Below are 18,872 nucleotides of genomic sequence, written 5' to 3'. Positions count from 1 at the left end.
AGAGCACAAGAAAACTGATAGAATAAGAAAAGCATTTTCTTTATTTATATATACTGGGTTTTGTTCTATGAAGTTCTTCCATGCAGCATTCTGCCCAAAACGACAAGAAGTTGAACTCATTGAAAGGTGGAAAACCCGGAAATTCATGCCCTAGGCCAGCCCATAGAGTTCGTTCGAGGAGAGACCAAGCGAGACTTGTAATGTTCATCCATTCTAGACAGTGAATTATAAAAACTTAAGCTATATATCATACCTCAAACCATAGTAGTTAAATTCAGCGAAAACCTTGGTTAGAAAATAATCCACGAAATGCAATATATAGTACTATCTGGGACAATTCTCACTAGTCTATCCAAGACCTAATATTAATGTAGAAATGGATAAACCTATAAACCTTTTTGTAGGCTAGAGAACCCTTATCCCTCCAATGCTTGTATATTTTTTTACTCTGGTCTCTTCTTATCAAAGAAGAGAAAAAAGAATTGGATGGATGGTTATCTCCTCCTTCAACATATACACACAATATCAGAGAAAATAATTGTTAGTGGGAAGTTAAATTTAAATTTTTTAATGATGGGCCACATGTGCCTAACATCTTCCTCATTTGTGGGAGATGGCTCAATCCAAATACTGAACCAATAGCCTACCTCTCGCCCTTGCTTGGTTGGGTCGAGTTATAATCAGACTCAAGTACTTCACATGGAGTCCGGAAATGAAAATTAAGTTGTAACTTGTAACCGTAGGTCTTTAATATTGTCACAAAGGAAAAGGATATTGAGAGAAGTTATTTGAGGAAATTAGTTTCCACTGGTTGACATTCTCATAATTTTCTTTTTCCTACTTCTCTAGTAGCTTAAAATCATATAGAATGTACTTGTGATTGAATATTTAAGAGGCCAAAACCACGTGTTTTGATGACCTGCTCAAATTAACATGGTGATTTTCCAGTTTTTACATATTCTATGCTAATTCTACTAGGTTTTTTTCTGATCGGTAACCAATCTTTTTTTTAAAATATAGCTTTACTTATTTATGTCTGGGAGAGCTTCAAGAATCCCACTGATACCATCTTGCCAAATAAGTTAACCTCATATCAGAAGACTGACTTTGGGAGTGACTATTACCACAGGACAAGACTTGACTTTGATTCTATAAGCACTCGAAAAAGAACACTGCAAACCACTGGGACTGCATTAATACTTCTTCTTGGTCTGTTCTGCAGGCAATTACTGATGAAATTGCAGTGTAGCTGCGAGTGGATTTAACAGCTATTGTATTGTTTGATGAGGAAAGGGGGCTGTTCAGATGTGAGTGTCTGTATAGGTAGTCTTTCTTGGCTCCAGATTCTAAAGACCAAATTTTCCATTGCCCAGTTGCCAAGCAGATGAAGGGGAAGCAGACAAGAATGCGGTAGAGTTCATAGCATTAAACAACACAGACTGGCCATTCTCCAATTATGAACTTCAGATTGGACAGGCTGTTGATAAGTCTGCCTTGATCCATGTTAGGCCACTGCTCCTTGGTAGCTCAGTGTTCTTCTATCTCTTTTTTTGGTTAGCTATATGTCACAGGCCTAGATTTCCAACGTGGTGGCACGTCTGTGTGGCGACCACATTGGGCAAGAATCAAGGGACTCGGTCTGTATGTCATGCATTTCAATTTCACTATGCTGATTGGTTTCGTCCTCTCATGGACTCATCAGGGAACGACTCCAGCTCCCAACCAGTTTGTGTAGGGGTGGTCAATCTCTTCTTCATTGTCAAGTCTAGCAACAAGCTCCCCAAAATTAACCGGTCGGCTAACTCTAAAGAAGCTTCCAACATCACTTATACACCCTTTCCCTGGAGCAATTTCCATTTCATTATGCTCAAACCAGCCAACATACTAGTCTTGATCGGCACCTTCGCTATGGTCACAGACACCAATCAAACAGTTCGTGACATATAGCTGTGGATTCTGTCTTCTGATACAGAAAGAAACTGATCAGTCTCCAGTTTGTTTCAAGCATATTGGGAACTACTACTGTGACACATTATTCATACACAGAGTTTGAAGCAGCCACCCATGGCTTCAAGGAGATATCAAGCAGAGGAGATTGACCAATTTAGTCGGCTTCTGGTACACGAATACATGAGCAATGTCTCTTCACTCACTTTTGGGGTTGTAATAAGGCTAATGCACTTTCAAAAAGAGTGCAGCACCCAGATCATCCATTGTGATATAAAGCCCCGAAACATTCTCCTAGACCGGCATTTCACGCCTAGGATTTCAGATTTTGAACAAGCAAAGCTGTTGTTTGCTGATCAAACTTAAACTACTCTTAGGAGGAGGTGGCATAAGAGGGACCATATGCTACTTCGCCTCGAAATGGTTCAGGAAAGGAACAATCACAGCTAAAGTTGATGTTTACAACTTTGGTGGAATGTCGCTAGAAATCCTCGGTTGCAAAGGAAGATGAAGAGGATGCACTAATGGATGGAGCTTATGAATGGTTGGTGCAAAGGAAATTGGCAAGCTGGTGGAAGATGATGAGGAGGCAAGCTGGTGGAAACTTAATTATGAATGATATAAAGAGCTGGAGAGGCTAGTGATGGTGGCAATTTGGTGTATTCAAGAGGATCCAGCTCTAAGGCCAGCAATGAAGAAGGTTACACTGATGCTGGAGGGTGTAGTTGAAGTTTTTGTGCCCCCACGCCCTTTAGGAATTTTTGTCCGTTCATCTTGAATTATTGTCTTTTTTATCATTTGTATAAAAATAAATTTATACAAGTTTTCTTGTCTTGTGTGATAATTCATTAATTCTTCAAATGAGTTTTTTTAATAGACTTGCCAATACTCTTTTAATAAAAGTTTCTCATACCATTTACATATAATTCATTTTAATTATATAAACATATTTTAAAGTCATGAAAGTCCGGAATGGACAATATTTATATAAGAGGAAGAGAATATTAACAAATGATATCAAGGTCGATCATTAACCACCTCCCAATGTATGAGTGTTTCTTTTAATTACGTAAACAGATTTAATTTAATCCACATGATCGTGACCCTTGATTTAACCCACATGATCGTGAGCCTAAGTTTTTGTCCACATGATCATTTAAAAGATGATTGATCAATTAATTTAATTAATCTCTGTTAAAGGATTGATGTTTTTCTATAATATGCAATTAGTGAATTCAAATTACCATATATTTAGGATCTCGAGGAAAGGAGGAAAGAAGGAAAGAACTCCTCACTTTCCCATGTGCCAAACATGGTGTCAAATAGAGCTTTCATTTCTTTAATTTATTCCTTTCTTTTTTTTCTATTTTTTTATTTTATTATTATTATTATTATTATTTTGACTTTTAGAAGGGGAAGTAGGGGAGCAATTGGACTCGATGGAGCTACTTAGACTGCACAAGTGCATATATACAGTATTGCATATATGTATGAGGGAAAAACAAAATTCTGATTAGGATGTGATCAAAAGTAAAAAAAATTGGATTAAAAAATGTTGGCTTCCAAGTGGACCGACTTTTGTAAAAGCTCGTAGGAGATGTTGTGATGGGGCAATATTCCTAAAAAGGGAAATGTGGAAACTGCAAATTGGCATCAAAACAGTCCTCTTATGGCATCAATCTCCTTTTTCAATTTGGAATGTCTACAATATCCACATTCACACCTCAATTATGCATATGTCCCACTTGTGCATTGCCCATCAGAGTGGGAGACAATTTCATACACACGAATGTGTGAGCATATTATGTTTGACAGTTGCCTAAGTGATTCTACCAAACCCCATTTACAAAGGGAGTTGGAGAATAGAGGGTCCTTCTCCATTGACAAAATGCAAATTAATGAAGACAAGTTATAGCTTTCTGAGTGAACATGTTGTGATGGTCCAAGTCATCTTCTAAATAATTGCAAAAGGAAGAAGTTTGCTCAATTATTGGCATAATGACATCAAGAAAAGGAATCATCTATACAAATGTTCATAAAGTTTTAATATGGTTTGGTCAATCATATCCTATGTAGATAAATGATAGAAACTATAAAAAAAATTATAACAAATAAAAAATAAATAAATTAGATACAATCATTAAACACTCACTATATACTCGATATAGGTCTTCCATACATGTTCATCTCCATTTGATAACTTTTTATCTCTCCTCACTTATAAACATATAAGTATATATATAGAAAGAGACATCCCAACAATTTTTCTCATTTAATAGAAATTTAAAACACTTTCCAATAATAGTGTGTTGAAATGATTTTCCCTTATGTTAATTTTTGAAAAAAAAAAAGTGTTTATTTGAATATATTTTCTATTTTTTTGTTTTTAAATTTAAAATAGTAGTAATTTTTATATAAGATATAAAAACTCTGAAAGACATTAAAAAAATTAATGGTTTTAAAAATTATTTAAAATTTTGAGATATTATAAAAATTTTCACTATCTCAAATTTAAAAAATTTTTAAATCATAATATAAATTTATACTTTTTGTATAATATGTTTTACTTTTATATAAAAGTTTTCAATTCTAAAAACAAAAAATATGTCATGCATCTAAAGAGACACTAAACGTTATGGAGTTTATTTTTATTTTAAAAACAAAAAATAAAAAATGCATCCAAAGTAAATCTTTCAAGGTTTATTTTTTATTATCTATTATTTGAAGTAGCATTTACGTCTGTGTTTCTGATTCAACTCCATGGTTCATAAAACCATAACTCTTAATATTGAACACCTTGTTCTTCCATCTATATATTCTTGCAAATCGTACACAATGATCAGCAAGTTGAAGGACGTACAAATCGTACAAAATGATCAACAAGTTGAGGGACAAATTACCCATTAAGGGCAAACCTATTTGCATGGTCCCTTCAAAGACCCAAGGGTCAGTTTGCATGGTAAAGCCCACAAAAGGAGCCAAAAGAATTCCTCTTTGTTTATTGAAAGATAACATGCTTGCCTTGGTACAAGAGTTGTCTTTGTCGTCTAAGAATCATTTCATCTTTGTTTAATGCCCCTCAATAAACAAAATGTGAAGGCTTTTTGTAAGTGTCGAATCCTTGTTGACCTCAAAAAACTGTGCCTTAGCTATACATTAATCAACATTAGCATGCTAACTAACCCTTTCTTAGGACCTATTCCAATAATGTATGATCCTTATAGATGGGATCAACTTCATTGATTTGTATACTTACATGGAAAGCTTTTATATTAATAAATTCCTCCCTTAGGTTTATCATATGATCATTGTTAGACTCTATATCAACTAATCCACCCTTCATCAAGTATTTGAAAAGGCTTGCATGGGTTCATACAAAATTAATTTAGGGCACGGGAATTGCAGAGAGAAGACTCCCCCAGTCCATATTCATAGTGAATTAATCCCTAGTCCCTATAAGAGTCCATATTCATTGTGAATTGTTTATCTTCTTCATCCTTTATATATTCACATAATGGTTCAGTCAGTTTGAGAAGTAGTCAATCAAAACGAAAAGTTCTTTTTTTTTTCTTGCATTTCTTGTTGATTGCCCATAATGAATACTCAGAAGATTGATGTCCAAAAACAGAAAACTGGATCAGTCAACTGTTATTCTGGAAAAGGTAGTACTTTTTCCCGGCAGCCATGGAAGATGGAACTTTGTTTCCAGCCTGATCAGTTTCCGGCCTCGGAGGGAGGCTCCCCCAAGCAGATGATCAACTTGGGGAATACTGCTAATATGTCCACCACCATTGCTGGCCATTTCGGGTCTCCAGCAGCTTCAGCCTTCTATGCAACTGAAGTCTATATGGGGTTTCCAGAATGTGATTCCTATCCTGTTGATTCAGAAACCCTATCATATCCATCCTCTAACCTTGATCCGGCAAGTTCTCAATCAAGGGATACTCAGAACATCCCCAGCTGTCTTGAGAAGTCCTTTGGAACCCCATACCGAAATTCACCGGTTTGTGACATCTTGTTCATCAAGTCTGAGGTTGAAGATGAGCACCCCTACAGAATTCTCCGGGAAAATCAGAATCAAAGAGTGAGTTCTCGGCTACTGCTTATGGTTATTTTATTTCTGCGTGCTGATTACTGATTCCATGACTTCTACTTCATTCAATGGAGTACCCTACAGATTCCCTATCAGCTTGTGGAACCCAGCCCTAGATTTCAACTAAGGAGGCAGTCTGCAAATCCTTCTCATGGTACTTACTCTGTTGCTTCAGGCAATTCTTCTTCACCGGCTGCAGCAGCCTCAAACAAGTCGCGGATTAGATGGACTCATGATCTTCACAAGCGATTTGTTGAGTCTGTAAATCGTCTGGGGGGAGCTGAAAGTGAGCATACAGCAGTGGTGATCGTATGTAGTGTTTGCAGTTCACAAGAACTTACTGATTCAATGCTAATTTGATGGTTGAATGCAGAGGCAACTCCAAAGGGAATCCTTAGGCTGATGGGCTCTGAGGGAGTGACCATCTTCCAAATCAAAAGTCACTTGCAGGTTTCAATGTTCATCCTCAATTCAGAATGTTTGGCTTACTGTTTCTCCTCATTTTTTTTCTGGGTCTGGAAATGAGAGTTCTTCCATTTTTGCTTTTCAGAAGTATCCTATTGCAAGGCACCTGCCAGGATCAACAGAAGGTATGTATGAATCTTAAGGCAAGAACATTAGCATGTGGGCTTCTGCTAGTAGGAATTCTCATGGAAATTGAAACCAATAAAACCAATCCAACCCAACTGAAATGGACTAAATTGGTTTAGTTTTTGATGACCATGGAGCTAAGCTTGGTATGGGAATTATGGAAACCAACTTGGAACTTATTTGAGAGTCATTTGACAGTCATTTTGAGATGGTTAAAAGAGTTTTCATATAGAAATTAAGTGTTCAGCAAGCTTTCAAAAATTCAAGTGAACATTTGAGATTATTCATAATCATTGTAGGTGATTCTTTAGAAAAAAATTATCACTTTATAGCTATATATCATGTTATAGAAAGCACTATCACGCACTTCTATTTTATTTTTTTTGTTTATATTTGAACATTAAAAGCCTATTTTGGAATGATTTTGAAAAAGTTAAAAGCATTTCCTAATGTTTGAAAGTGCTTTTTTTTTCACAAGAATTGGACATTCGACAAATTTTTGAAAACTCGCTTTTAAAAATCTTTTGCACATCACTTGAAATGATTATAGGAGAATTGCTTGAAGTGATTTGAAAAGGAATTCTTCCCAAAATTTTAAGTAACTTTTAAAAATCAAATGGGCCTAAGGTCTAAAATAGCTTATATCCAACCAATTATTTAAACCAAATAAATGGATCTTAAGCAAACTTTTGATTTGAATTTTTCATTGCTGGAAGGTTGGTTTGACTAGTTTTGCTTTAAGCATAAACCAATTATGTTGGTTTTATCAAATGGACCTTTTTGCATCTCTTCATCATATACTACCATCTTTTTTGCTAGAACATGAATCGACCAAGTCAATTCGGCAAATATTCCTCCAAAAATCTAAGCCAAATTAACATTTTTACACTCCTAATATTTACTATTAGCTTATTTATCAAAGATTATGATGTATAATGATTCTATATCTTCTATCAATCCAATGTTCCTTGAAATCACCATTGATTATTATTGGACATAAGAGACAGGCCTGTCGACAGATGAATCATTAATAACTTTCATTGGACTTATACATGGATTCAATAAATTAAGAAAATAATATGACTTCTAAACTAATGACCTCGTACCAAACCTGGTTTCGATACAAGTTTGAATAACCCGGTTTTGATATGTGCCATGTTGAACAATTAATTTAGAAACAATGTCTATGATACTTTCAACAATAATCTATTCTAAATGCAGAAAAATCCGAGAAGGGAACTTGTGCAGATTTCATAACAAAGTTTGACCCCGAAACGTAAGATATGACAGACTACCCATGCTCTCTCTAAGCGCCAACTTCTCATATCACTACTCACTACTCACCACTCATGCTCTCTCTAATCTCTTTGGGTATTTTTCTTCTGGCAGAGGCGCAAGGATAGCAGAAGCACTGCGACTGCAACTAGAAGTCCAGACGCGTCTCCATGAACAATTAGAGGTTTGTGTTTCCTTTGCTACTCAACCCAAATTGCCACCTTCATATATATACCTTAACAGTTAATTCCTCTTTCTTGGAATCAGATTCAAAGAAATTTACAGCTGCAGATTGAAGAACAAGGGAAGCAGCTGAAGAAGATGCTGGACAGCAACAGAATCCAAATAAGGCCCTGATTGAACCCCTTTGACTTGCATGCCATATAGTAAGATAAGTTGTGATGTAAAAGGCTTTACAAATCACCCCATTTGCCTGCCAGTATTCACATTGATCATTTTGTTTCTAAGTCCATCCACATTTAACACATAATTTGTTATGTTAGTGGAAGTTTTAATGTAAATAATGTTAGTTCAATGACACAAAAATAAACAATTCACACAAAGGTATACGAGGATTTTAACGTTCCATCAATCATACCTACATCCACTAATATGGGTATACTCAAGTAAGGGTATGATTAGTCTTATTTCGGTTTAACAGAAAGGGAAGCTATTCATTCATGTTGTCCTTCATGAATCATACGATCATATAAAAAAGACAAATCAAAATATTAATTAGAATGGAATTTGATTTCTGTAAGAATAAATTTTTTAGTCTAAACACCTTAATGAATTGATTTCCCATCACATTCTCTATTCTAAAGTTCCAATATATAATCTAAAAGTTTTCTAAAGGCTCAAACAAATAAGAAGTTGTTCTTGTGAAGTGTTTTTAAAAAAAAATTAGAATTAACATTTGCATTGTACACAAATGCATATTACCTTCAAAGAGAGTAAATTGAGAAAACTCTTGTTCATATTTGCATTCTTAAATAGAGTTTTGATTTTGTAAAAAATTGAAAATCGTTTTTAAACATGTTACTAAATAGATGTATAGTCTTCCTTTGCCTAGCCTCATGCTATCATTCCTCCATGACCTTTCACTAACCTGTTTATCTTAAGGGAAGGCTAGGTAATCCTCCAAGCCTTCCTTGGTTACCATTGTTCAAAACATATGGACTCTTTCTACTTTGATGAGAGTGCTATTAGGCTCACCATCCGATTCAATCTCTAGGCCCAAGTCTCATTGCATAAACACTTCGTAGGTGAGAGAGTTTTGGAAATATGTTACATTTCTTATGTGAATGAAAGAGTTTTGATAAATAATATAATATATCAACTCGATCTAATGTTTGACTGTAATCTTTAATATTTCCTAATTTTGCTTGTAATATGGGTTGAATGACCCTTGAATTTATTAGTTTCTTCATAGATTCTCTATGAGTCATGACAATCTCTTTAAAATCAAACGTGTTAATTAATACCTCAATTTTACATAGAACTTTTATAGTGGTTCAACAATTATCTACATCTAATCTCTTTTACTTCCTCTTAACTAAGGCATTTCCACTAAATCAAGGATTTTTCAACTAAAGTGTTCAAATTCTTCTTATACTCAAATTTAAGGTTCCAATAGACATTCACAAGCTTTTATAGTTATTCTCCTACACTTACCAAATCCTCTTTTGTTGAAGTATAAGAATGAATTTTTCTCAATATTACAACCACTAACTTAAAATAAAGTGTAATATAAAAATGGTCAAGATACACTGAATGGATTTTGCAAATTTATGAGTAAATACACTCAAAGAAATTACTGAAAGCTCTTTTTTAAAAGATACGATTGAATCTCTATAATTGGTAACCGCATAAATGAATTTCAAGAACTATAAATAAGAGTTTCAAGGTAAAACTAGTCGTTATGCACAAGTTACAATTCAACTAATCGATTAGGTGGTGAACCACATAATTAACCATTACACTTTTACAATTAACTGTTGGATGATGCAAGTCAACCAATTTCAATACCAACTGAGGCCTCCCTTAGCCAATTGAGCAACCAGTAGCCACTGTTATCCAACCCCATTACACATTACTCAATTAAAGATCGTCAATCAATCACCCTTGACTTCAAAAATTAATATAAGTTTATTCAATCTTTTGAGTCATAAATGTTCAAAGGTCTAGCTAGATTAAATCTCAATATAATTTTTGAAAACTAATAAGCTTTAATAAACATTGATGTGGGGTTGGTTTTCATCAATTTTTCATCCAATTTAAAACATGTTTATAAGGTAATTTATAAAAGATTGATTGGATAAGAATTTTAAAAAATTGTAAGGCAAGGTATCGTTGAAAGGTATGCAAAAAAAAACCTTAATATGCCTCAACCTCACATTCCATGAAAACTTAGAATAAAAAGTTAACTTTAAGCCTTTTTGGTGCATGTTTTGCTCTTACATCCTTGGTTTGCACTTTTGATCTTCGAAAGAGAAAAATTTTTAGCTTTAAAACATACTCAAGAAACTTAAAAAATATGATTAAACCATTATTCATTCTTTTGTAATCATCAAAATTTATGAGGTAAAATCCTTGACTAACATCATTAGTGAGAGAGGTTGTTTGGGCTTGGAAACAGTAGATTGAGTATCACCAATACTTCTCTTAGGGGTACTTGGTTGTATAACAAATCTTAATGCTTAATATTTGATTGAGTTGTTAGTAAGATTCATGAAGCTTAATTGAGCTTAGTGCACCTTGATGGTGAGTTTGATTTGCCTACAATTGAATATATGATATAATTCGAATATTGAGCTTAGTGCACCCTAACGGTGAGCTTGATTTAGCTACAATAAAATATATAGCATAATTCAAATCCGAAGATCTTGTCACTACCATAAAAATTATCAACAATGACATCTTTTAATATGATATTTTTAAAAACACGTAATATACATATGAACCAAAATTAAGAAAGCCAAAAGGGTTTTTTTTTTTTTTCCTTTTTTTGTGGGAACGGCCAAGCTTGGTATCTTTTAGAAGAGTCAACATTGGCTAAATATTTGTAAGAGCATAAACTTGACACTTGACCCATTTATGTAAAAGCCCAAATCTTTCCTTAAACCATAGCCTTAACCTCTAAAACCCTCTTGCCCTAGCCCTGCATTAGAGTTGGAGGTCATTCAAGTCGATTAACATGGTTCAAATGTTACTAACCTTATTTTGAATTTGATAGATCGAAGAGAAAAAAAGACCACTTAACAATGTAGTTATTAATATATTTTTCTATTCAATTCCTTAAATATACACATGGTGACATATTATTAACATAAATGAGATCATTTTATCAGTCCATAGACTCCATACTCTTTAAAAAATAATTTTATTATTTTATTCCGTGGAAATTAACTCACGAAATTCTCTTTGGGAAAGTTTCCAAAAATAAGACTAAGTTTTTTATTACTAAATATGGCATCATTATTTCCATTTTTTTTCTTTCAAATTTCCATTAATGCGATATGGAGGCGGACATAAAAAAAACTATTAATTACAAAAGGCAGGCGATATAAAACACGTTTCAAGTCCGTGTTTTTTTCTCTCTCATTCCCTCTCCAGGCTTTGCTGCATAGACAGTCACTCGAACTCAAAAGAGAAACTTTCCGGTGTTTATAGCACACTAATTTCTCGTCCGAGCGCCGCAATCGCCGTCGATTTCTCCTACATAGCGCCCGGGACACGAGCCGCTGAAGAATCTAGGCGAAACGGTGTCGTTCCGTGTAGTTTTGGGGGCGATTTGAGGCGAAATCTGTCTGAGCAATCTGGTCTCTGGTCTGGGTTTTGAGGCGTGGGAAATTAGGGTTTGTTGGATTTTTGGGGTACAAGCTGGCTATGGACTACGAGCCTTTCGATAGCAGTGGTGAGTTTGCTCTGAAAGATCCAATCTTTATTGCGTTTTCTGGTGAATTTTAGGGTTTTTGTAGTGCTGTTTTGATGAATTAGGGTTAGTTTTTTGTTAAATTTGGGGTCCGCATTGGCGTTCTTGGAGGGGTTTGTGTTGCTCGAAGCATTTATTGACGCTTGGCAGCTTGGAGGGGTGAAATTAGGGTTTAGTGCGGTTTACGTGGTCTGGGTTGTGTGTTTAGCTTTACTTTGGCTCTTTGAATCTCCATGTATAAGATATTGGCGGTTTTTTCGCGTGAACTTTGGGTGTTTGGGGTAAATTGTAATCGTACTTGTGCAGAAAGAGGGAAAGGGCTTAAAGAACTCGAAAAGTTTGGTTTTTTGTGTTCTTCTGTTTTTTGCAATTTGGGAGGTTTTGTGCGTTGCAGGTATTCAAGTTTTTTTCTCAGCCATGGATGAAATTACAGTTAAATATGGCGTCTCTGTGATGCTACAGAAAGAGAGAGATGAAATTATGTTGCTGAATGTTATGGTAAATGAAGTAGTAAGGATCTGAAGTTTGTTTAGGGGATTTCACAACGTTGGGAATAAGAAAACCCAGTAGAAGTTTTCGGAGAATGTTTGATTTTATGATAGAACACTATCTGGCTGTCTAGCTCCTCGATCAGAGCATGGGCATTTTGCTTCGAAAACATAATGATTTAGTTGTTGGCAAACTTTGTATCAGAGACTGTTTCATTCCTACATAGGCATTCGCTTTTCAGGTTTTTTGTTTCCATGTCTCATGTGCCAGTCTATACATGTGCTTTGAACGCTGTTTTTTTGGGCCCACAACCCTTGTTGGTTGCATGTTGACCAATTTTGTAACTCCAAAATTAAAATCTTATGCAAAATTTTGGATGCACGGGAAGATTTCCTTTCTGTACTGGATGACGGATCCTCCAAAGCTTATAAATGCATTTATAAGAATTTGCAATCCAATAAATGTGGCCTCAGTGCAAACAGGAATATACTGAATCTTTTCATTGTATGCTTTAAGGAGTAACTGACACAACATAGTTAAGGTATTTTTTTGACAAATGACTCCCAAATTTGTTGGAGATAAAAATACTGACTGTCAACCAATTGAAAGAGACAACAAACATACACTTAAAGAGTCAACTGACATAAGTTGTCTCCATCTGCGAGTATGTTGGACTTTGCCGTTTCAATCATTTAACCAGATTAACCAATCAGTTTTGCTTTCTTTTCTATCTCGTATTGAAGTTCTGATTGATTTACCACCCACATCTCATGGATCTATTCACATGTCCCATTCTAAAATAATTGCAGGAACTGATGATGATCTTCCTCCACCACATCAAAATAGAATCCCCAGAGGAGGGCGTGTCGCTGGGAATGGAAGATCCGCTGTTGTAGGTTCCATCCCATACTCTAGAATGTACGGTGAAACTGATATGGAGACCCAAATTCACCAACTAGAGCAAGAAGCATATAGTTCAGTTTTAAGAGCCTTCAAAGCTCAAGCTGATGCCATTACTTGGGTACTTTTTTGTCATTTTGTTTGCATGAACCTAATATTCTAAGGATTTGTTTTTTTACCAGGTTTAGTAACTGCTAAATGCAATGTTTTATCTTCAGGAGAAGGAAAGTTTAATAACAGAACTTAGAAAAGAGTTAAGATTATCAAATGAGGAACACAGAGAGCTTCTTGGCAGGGTTAATGCAGATGATGTCATCCGTAGGATAAGGTATTTTAGTGTTTTATTCCAAATTTTTTGTTCTTATGAGGGAAATCTGTTTCTTAGGTTTCAGTAAGCCTTGTTGTCCTTTATTTGTTAATGGATATATATTGAATGATCCCACTAGGGAGTGGAGACAGGCAGGCGGGCTCCAACCTGGCATGCTCACTACTGGTCAAGCTGTTCATGATCCCATACCTAGTCCCACCGTCTCAGCTTCTCGCAAGAAACAGAAAATAACCCAGTCAATACCTTCTCAATCCTTTGGTGGGCCATCTCAATCTTTTCACCCACAAGCAATAGCTGCATCCAACCAGCCATCTTCATCAGCTGCAAAACGAGGACCTATTTTAGGACCCAAGGGAAAGAAGCATAAATCTGTAAGTTTTAAAGTCAGGTTCACACAAGGTCATTGAATGCCATTGTATTTTTTATTTTAAATGTTAAGTCCAGTATTATGCTCAGTAACTAAAACTCATGTCTGAATATCTTTTTATGTTTTGTTTCCGTTCCATTTATTTAACTGGGTCAGGTATTGCCTGGGGCATCTTCAATGAAGTCCATGCAGTATGCTTCCTCAGGTCCAACTGGAAGAGGTCAAGTTGCTAATCGGGGAGTGAATGAGCCTGCTGAAGCAGCAACATTTGATCCATTGATTGGGAGGAAAGTGAGGACCAGGTGGCCTGATGATAACAACTTTTATGAAGCTGTTATAACTGATTACAATCCAGTTGAGGTATACCTTCTCAGATATGAAGGGATTCAGTATCCTGCAGGTTTGGCAGCTGATATTACTTTTTTTTTTTTTTTTTTCCCTTCAAATCCTTCGATGTCAGGGACGGCATGCTCTGGTATATGATATGGGTTCAGCAAATGAGACATGGGAATGGGTTAATCTTTCAGAGGTAATTCTGAATCTCTCTTTGTGGTTTCTAAGATATTCTTTCATGCTTTCCATATCTACTGCATGTGGGCAATTTTTTAGGCAAACATAACCCCTAGATGGCAGATCCTTTTATAGTTGGTTTGAACAGTACTTCTGCAGAAGCATACTTTTGAAGCAGGAAGTTATATGCTCCTGCATTTTCCAAGGATGAACTTCGGAGCTACCAAATTCATGATTGCTATATATTAGTTCACACTTCTTGTGAAAGATCATACACTGTAAATTTTAAAGAGGAAAATATATTACTTGGAGTCCAGAATTCCACTTCTATGATCATTTAGATTTTGTTTTCCTTTTTGAGGCATGATCATTTCTAAGATTAACTTCCCATTACTAAGATTAGTTAATCAACTTGTTTTCTGAGTTTTGACAAATTTATTTCTCATAACTGCTTATTCTTTGATGTACTCCTAAAATGCCTCTTCAAAATCCTAGGTTCTTCTTGCTTCAGTACTTCTTCCTACACTAAGAGCCTTGTTTCTCACCTTCTCTACCTTTTGCTTGATTCTCCACTTTATTTTCTTTCTCTAGTAACTATTATGAAAACACAATCTCACTTACTTTGAGTCAGCTATGAGAGCCCTTTTCTTTTGTCGTGTGCCTCTTGCCATTTTATGGTTGAATCATATAATTCTTGAATCATCTTCTACCAGAATCAATCGGTCATCATGTAATTTGATAAATCTGGTTTTCAAGAATTGATTATCATCTTTTATTTTGGTAGAGTTGGATTTATAATTATAGTTTGAATCTTGATATGGATAGATAAGTCAGGGTTGTAAAATACAGATTTATGGTTGGATGCTACGTCAAATTGAATGTTGGAAATTAAAAATAGACATTGTATATTTTATTGGTAAAACATGAAAATTTTCCAAAGAGCTTTAGCAACTGCTAGAAGAGACATCAATCAACACCATGGAGAGGGACCTCATGTAGCAATTGTTTTCTCAGCCAGCAAATAACCCTTGTAATGGCAAGAACGATGTATAGATGGCAGGAATTGCAGAGGGATGTCATTCAGGTCCGGAGCTGAGCTGGACCAAGTTTAACCTGAAGTTAGAGGCTCACTGCAGCCCACAACTGTCATCCTGATCTCAGCCCATTTTATAGAATGGTCTTCAAGCTGATTCACATCCCAGTCTGAATACCAAGGAGTCTAATGCAAACAGGCTAAGCTAGGCCAGAGTCAGCTTGTGTACCAACAGGCTATATGGGCTATGCACACATCTGAGTTTAGCAGATTTGAACATTTAACTAGCGTCGACTTGGAGTGAGTTGAGCATATGTCACTTGTTGCATCTAAAATTTGTACAAAAAGGAAGGGATTATTGGTTTAACCTGCAAAACCAATTGAATGACATTGATTAAGTGTATGTATTTATATGCATCCGTTGCCGCAAACATGTTTCTTTAGATGAGCCATTTAAAATAAAAAAATAAAAAATAAAAACTTCAGGTGGGCCAACTATTTTTCTGATAGAGTCGAGCAATTATCCTTCCAATTCTGTATGTGTTGGTGCTTTAGAAAGGGTAGAGAAGCTTATGGTGTGAGCCTATGGAAAGCAATGAGGGAGGGTGGTCCATTTTTTCTTTGGGATGAGTTCTTCCATTAAGAATAGTCTTTGTGTTAAGTGTTGGTATGATCCTTCTTGTGGTGGGGGGCTTTTGAAAGAATGTCTTCTGGTTCCTTTTAGTCTTGCAGTCCATAAAGTGGCTTGGGTGTTGAATTATTGGAATGGACTCTGCTGGAATCCAGGGTTTAGAAGGGATTTTTCGGATTGGGGGTTAATTTTGGTGGAGTCATTGTTGCTGCTGTTGAGTTATTTTTCTGTTTCTAGAGTCATTGCAGACTAGTTGGTTTGGAATTTCCAAGTGGGGCTCAAGTTAGATCCTTCTACTGTTCCGTGACACAGGGAGAATCCCTCATCTGCCCAGCAAAGCTCATTTGGAATCCAGGGTGCTATCAAAGATTGACTTTTTTTTGCAGGAGCAGCTTGGGGGGGATATCATTACTGTCTACTAGCTTACAAGGAGAGGTGGAATAAAGGTTAATCAGGTGTTGCCAGTGTAAACAAGATTTTTGAGTCTGTAGGCTGCATCCTCGTTCACTGCAATTGGATTTCTGAGTTATGGCCATTAGCATTCTCTTTGTTTGCTGTGTCCTTGGTTGCTCCCCTACAATGGTTATGTCCTGATCAGTTGGAAAGGCGCTTTTATAGGGTACAAAGTGCAAGACGATGTGGATGTTTTATTCTGAGTTATTTTGACAGAGCTCAATAATAGATCTTTTGACACAGTGGAGTTGGTCAGTTTTGTGGCAAAAAGTGTTTTTTCTTAAGACATTGTCTTTGCTGTTAAAGGGGTGGGTTCAACCATCCTTAAAAGAATTTTGTTGATAGTTTGGGGTTTGGTTAGCTAGGGGGTGGAGTTAGGTCTTTGATTCTTCTATATGTTGTTTTTTGTGCAGCTTGTATGGATCATATATACATGGACTGCACCTTTTTCTGTAGGCACTTCTATTAATACAATTATCCTATTTGCATATCAAAAAAATTTATCAGAGCAGCAGAACCATCACAATCGAAATGTTCTAATTTTACTTGTTATTGGTTCGATGTTTCTCAATTCAGATTTCTCCAGAGGATATACAGTGGGATGGTGAGGACCCTGGAATCTCTCGTAGAGGAGGTTATGATGGATCAGGTCATGGGATGAATAGAGCAGGTCGTGATAGTGTTCAGGGTGCAGGTAGAGGTAGAGGGCTTCCAAAGGGGCAATCTAAAAAAGATTTTCTGCCATCACAGAATGGCATTGGGAAGAAGGCACCAGATGATATTCAAATACTTCACACAGACACTCTAATTAAGGAGGTAAATGAAAGCAGCCTGATCCATGTTAATACTGAAATTGTTCTTACTATATTCATATATTTAATTTTTCTGGTGATCTTGGCAGGTGGAGAGGGTCTTTACTGCAAATCATCCGGACCCTCTTGAGATTGACAAAGCAAAGAAAGTGCTGAAGGTAAGAAAATGAACCGTCTTATTCAATTTCCTTTTGAAGTTTCCTTTGACTCTGCATCAAGTTACATAACTGAATTGTTTATGGTAATGTAGGAGCATGAACAAGCATTACTTGATGCAATTGGGAGGCTTGCAGATATTTCTGATGGCGAAAGTGGTACAAATATTCACATCTCTTCTCCTCTTTTTCTTTTATCTTGCTTCATTTGATTATTCAAAGCTAGCATTGCCCCATTGTGGCTGTGACAAATAGTTTGGCATTTAGAGTTCCATCGAAATTGAAGGGATATATTTGATTTCCAGTCTCAGTGGATGACAAATTGCATCCACTAGAATGGAGGCATAGCTGAAAACGGAGCCGCACATCAGTTTCTGGCATTTGATAGTGCTCTGGAAGCACTCATATCAAATGCAACAGAAAGAAAAATCAACCTATTTTAAACACCCCCCACCATAAAAATAAAAAAAAAAAAGAAAGAAAGAAAGAAAAAAGCGCACACACACATGTAGTACTATTATTATCATCTGGAAGCTCGAATAGGTTATTATTTTCTATCTTCAAATTTCTGACATTATTTTCACCAAATGAATAATCCTTTGCTCCTATTTCTGTGCTAGTAGAATCTAAATTCCGGTTGCCATATGCTTTGTATCTTTGTTGACATATGCCAACCATTAGCATGGTAGTAGTTGGCATGGAAGTACTTGTCTCCCAGCTAATCTTTTTCAGTTCCTCCCTTCCCTTTCTTTCCTTTTTTTCTGATGTCTATGTTGGCCCTTTCCTTGAGGCAGATGAAGGTGGCCATCAGTTCTCCCATGGGCACTCAATGGACCGAGAATGACCGGAGGACCTGGCATGTCATATGATGAGAAGATCCAACATAGGCATAGACTCTGGCGATAAACTGGTTGCAGAAGGATATGTAAATGGCAATGACCCGTAAGATGTTGAAGAGATTATCAAAACTGATTTTTCTCCTATAATGCCAGTCCTCAGATGAGATGATTTTTGTCGACATGAAATAATAATTCTGGGCTTGGGTCTTTGAGTTAACTGGGGCGATTAGTTTATCGGCTAACAGTATAATCAGTTTGAGGTAAAAGGCTGATGCTTGTGTAAAATTATTGTAGTGATTTAACATGTGATCCTGTAAAATATTCTTGGCCTTTTTATTGGATTTCCCATGTTGCAGATTGTTGCTGATTATTAGTGTGATTCTGTAAAAGATTTTTGGCCTTAAAAAGGGATGTCTTTGACTCTTTATCTTTCCACATTATTGCTAATTAGGGTTAGTCATAGAAGATATTCTTTCAGAGGTGGAATTTTTCTAGGTTTGATGGGATCTTCAAAT

At 36.0% G+C, this 18,872-nt stretch overlaps 2 protein-coding genes and 1 long non-coding RNA gene across 3 annotated transcripts; all 3 read left to right on the top strand.

Moving 5' to 3' along the window:
- The first annotated feature begins 67 nt into the window (after window positions 1-67).
- LOC117928686 lies at window positions 68-2,769 on the top strand. Its single transcript, XR_004653622.1, has 2 exons — window positions 68-197; window positions 1,223-2,769. It is a non-coding gene; the product is annotated as an uncharacterized LOC117928686 (long non-coding RNA).
- Window positions 2,770-5,305: 2,536 nt separating this feature from the next.
- LOC117928676 (myb family transcription factor PHL5-like) lies at window positions 5,306-8,473 on the top strand. The gene is made up of 7 exons (XM_034848655.1): window positions 5,306-6,031; window positions 6,125-6,326; window positions 6,414-6,490; window positions 6,591-6,630; window positions 7,853-7,907; window positions 8,021-8,090; window positions 8,174-8,473. Exons 1-7 carry the CDS (start codon window positions 5,543-5,545, stop codon window positions 8,261-8,263), a joined length of 1,023 nt encoding a protein of 340 aa, XP_034704546.1. The 5' UTR covers window positions 5,306-5,542; the 3' UTR covers window positions 8,264-8,473.
- Window positions 8,474-11,504: 3,031 nt separating this feature from the next.
- On the top strand, window positions 11,505-18,790 carry LOC117928667 (protein EMSY-LIKE 3-like). Its single transcript, XM_034848621.1, has 10 exons — window positions 11,505-11,822; window positions 13,139-13,350; window positions 13,448-13,557; window positions 13,676-13,928; window positions 14,081-14,284; window positions 14,385-14,453; window positions 17,128-17,367; window positions 17,453-17,521; window positions 17,614-17,677; window positions 18,313-18,790. The coding sequence occupies exons 1-10, from the start codon at window positions 11,795-11,797 to the stop codon at window positions 18,360-18,362; spliced, it is 1,299 nt and encodes a 432-aa protein (XP_034704512.1). The 5' UTR covers window positions 11,505-11,794; the 3' UTR covers window positions 18,363-18,790.
- The last annotated feature ends 82 nt before the right edge of the window (window positions 18,791-18,872 follow it).

This window comes from Vitis riparia, chromosome 13 (assembly GCF_004353265.1).
Source record: "Vitis riparia cultivar Riparia Gloire de Montpellier isolate 1030 chromosome 13, EGFV_Vit.rip_1.0, whole genome shotgun sequence".
Classification (NCBI taxonomy): Eukaryota; Viridiplantae; Streptophyta; class Magnoliopsida; order Vitales; family Vitaceae; genus Vitis; species Vitis riparia.
Note: the sequence above shows the minus strand (reverse complement) of the source record. Positions and strands in the feature narration are given on the sequence as shown.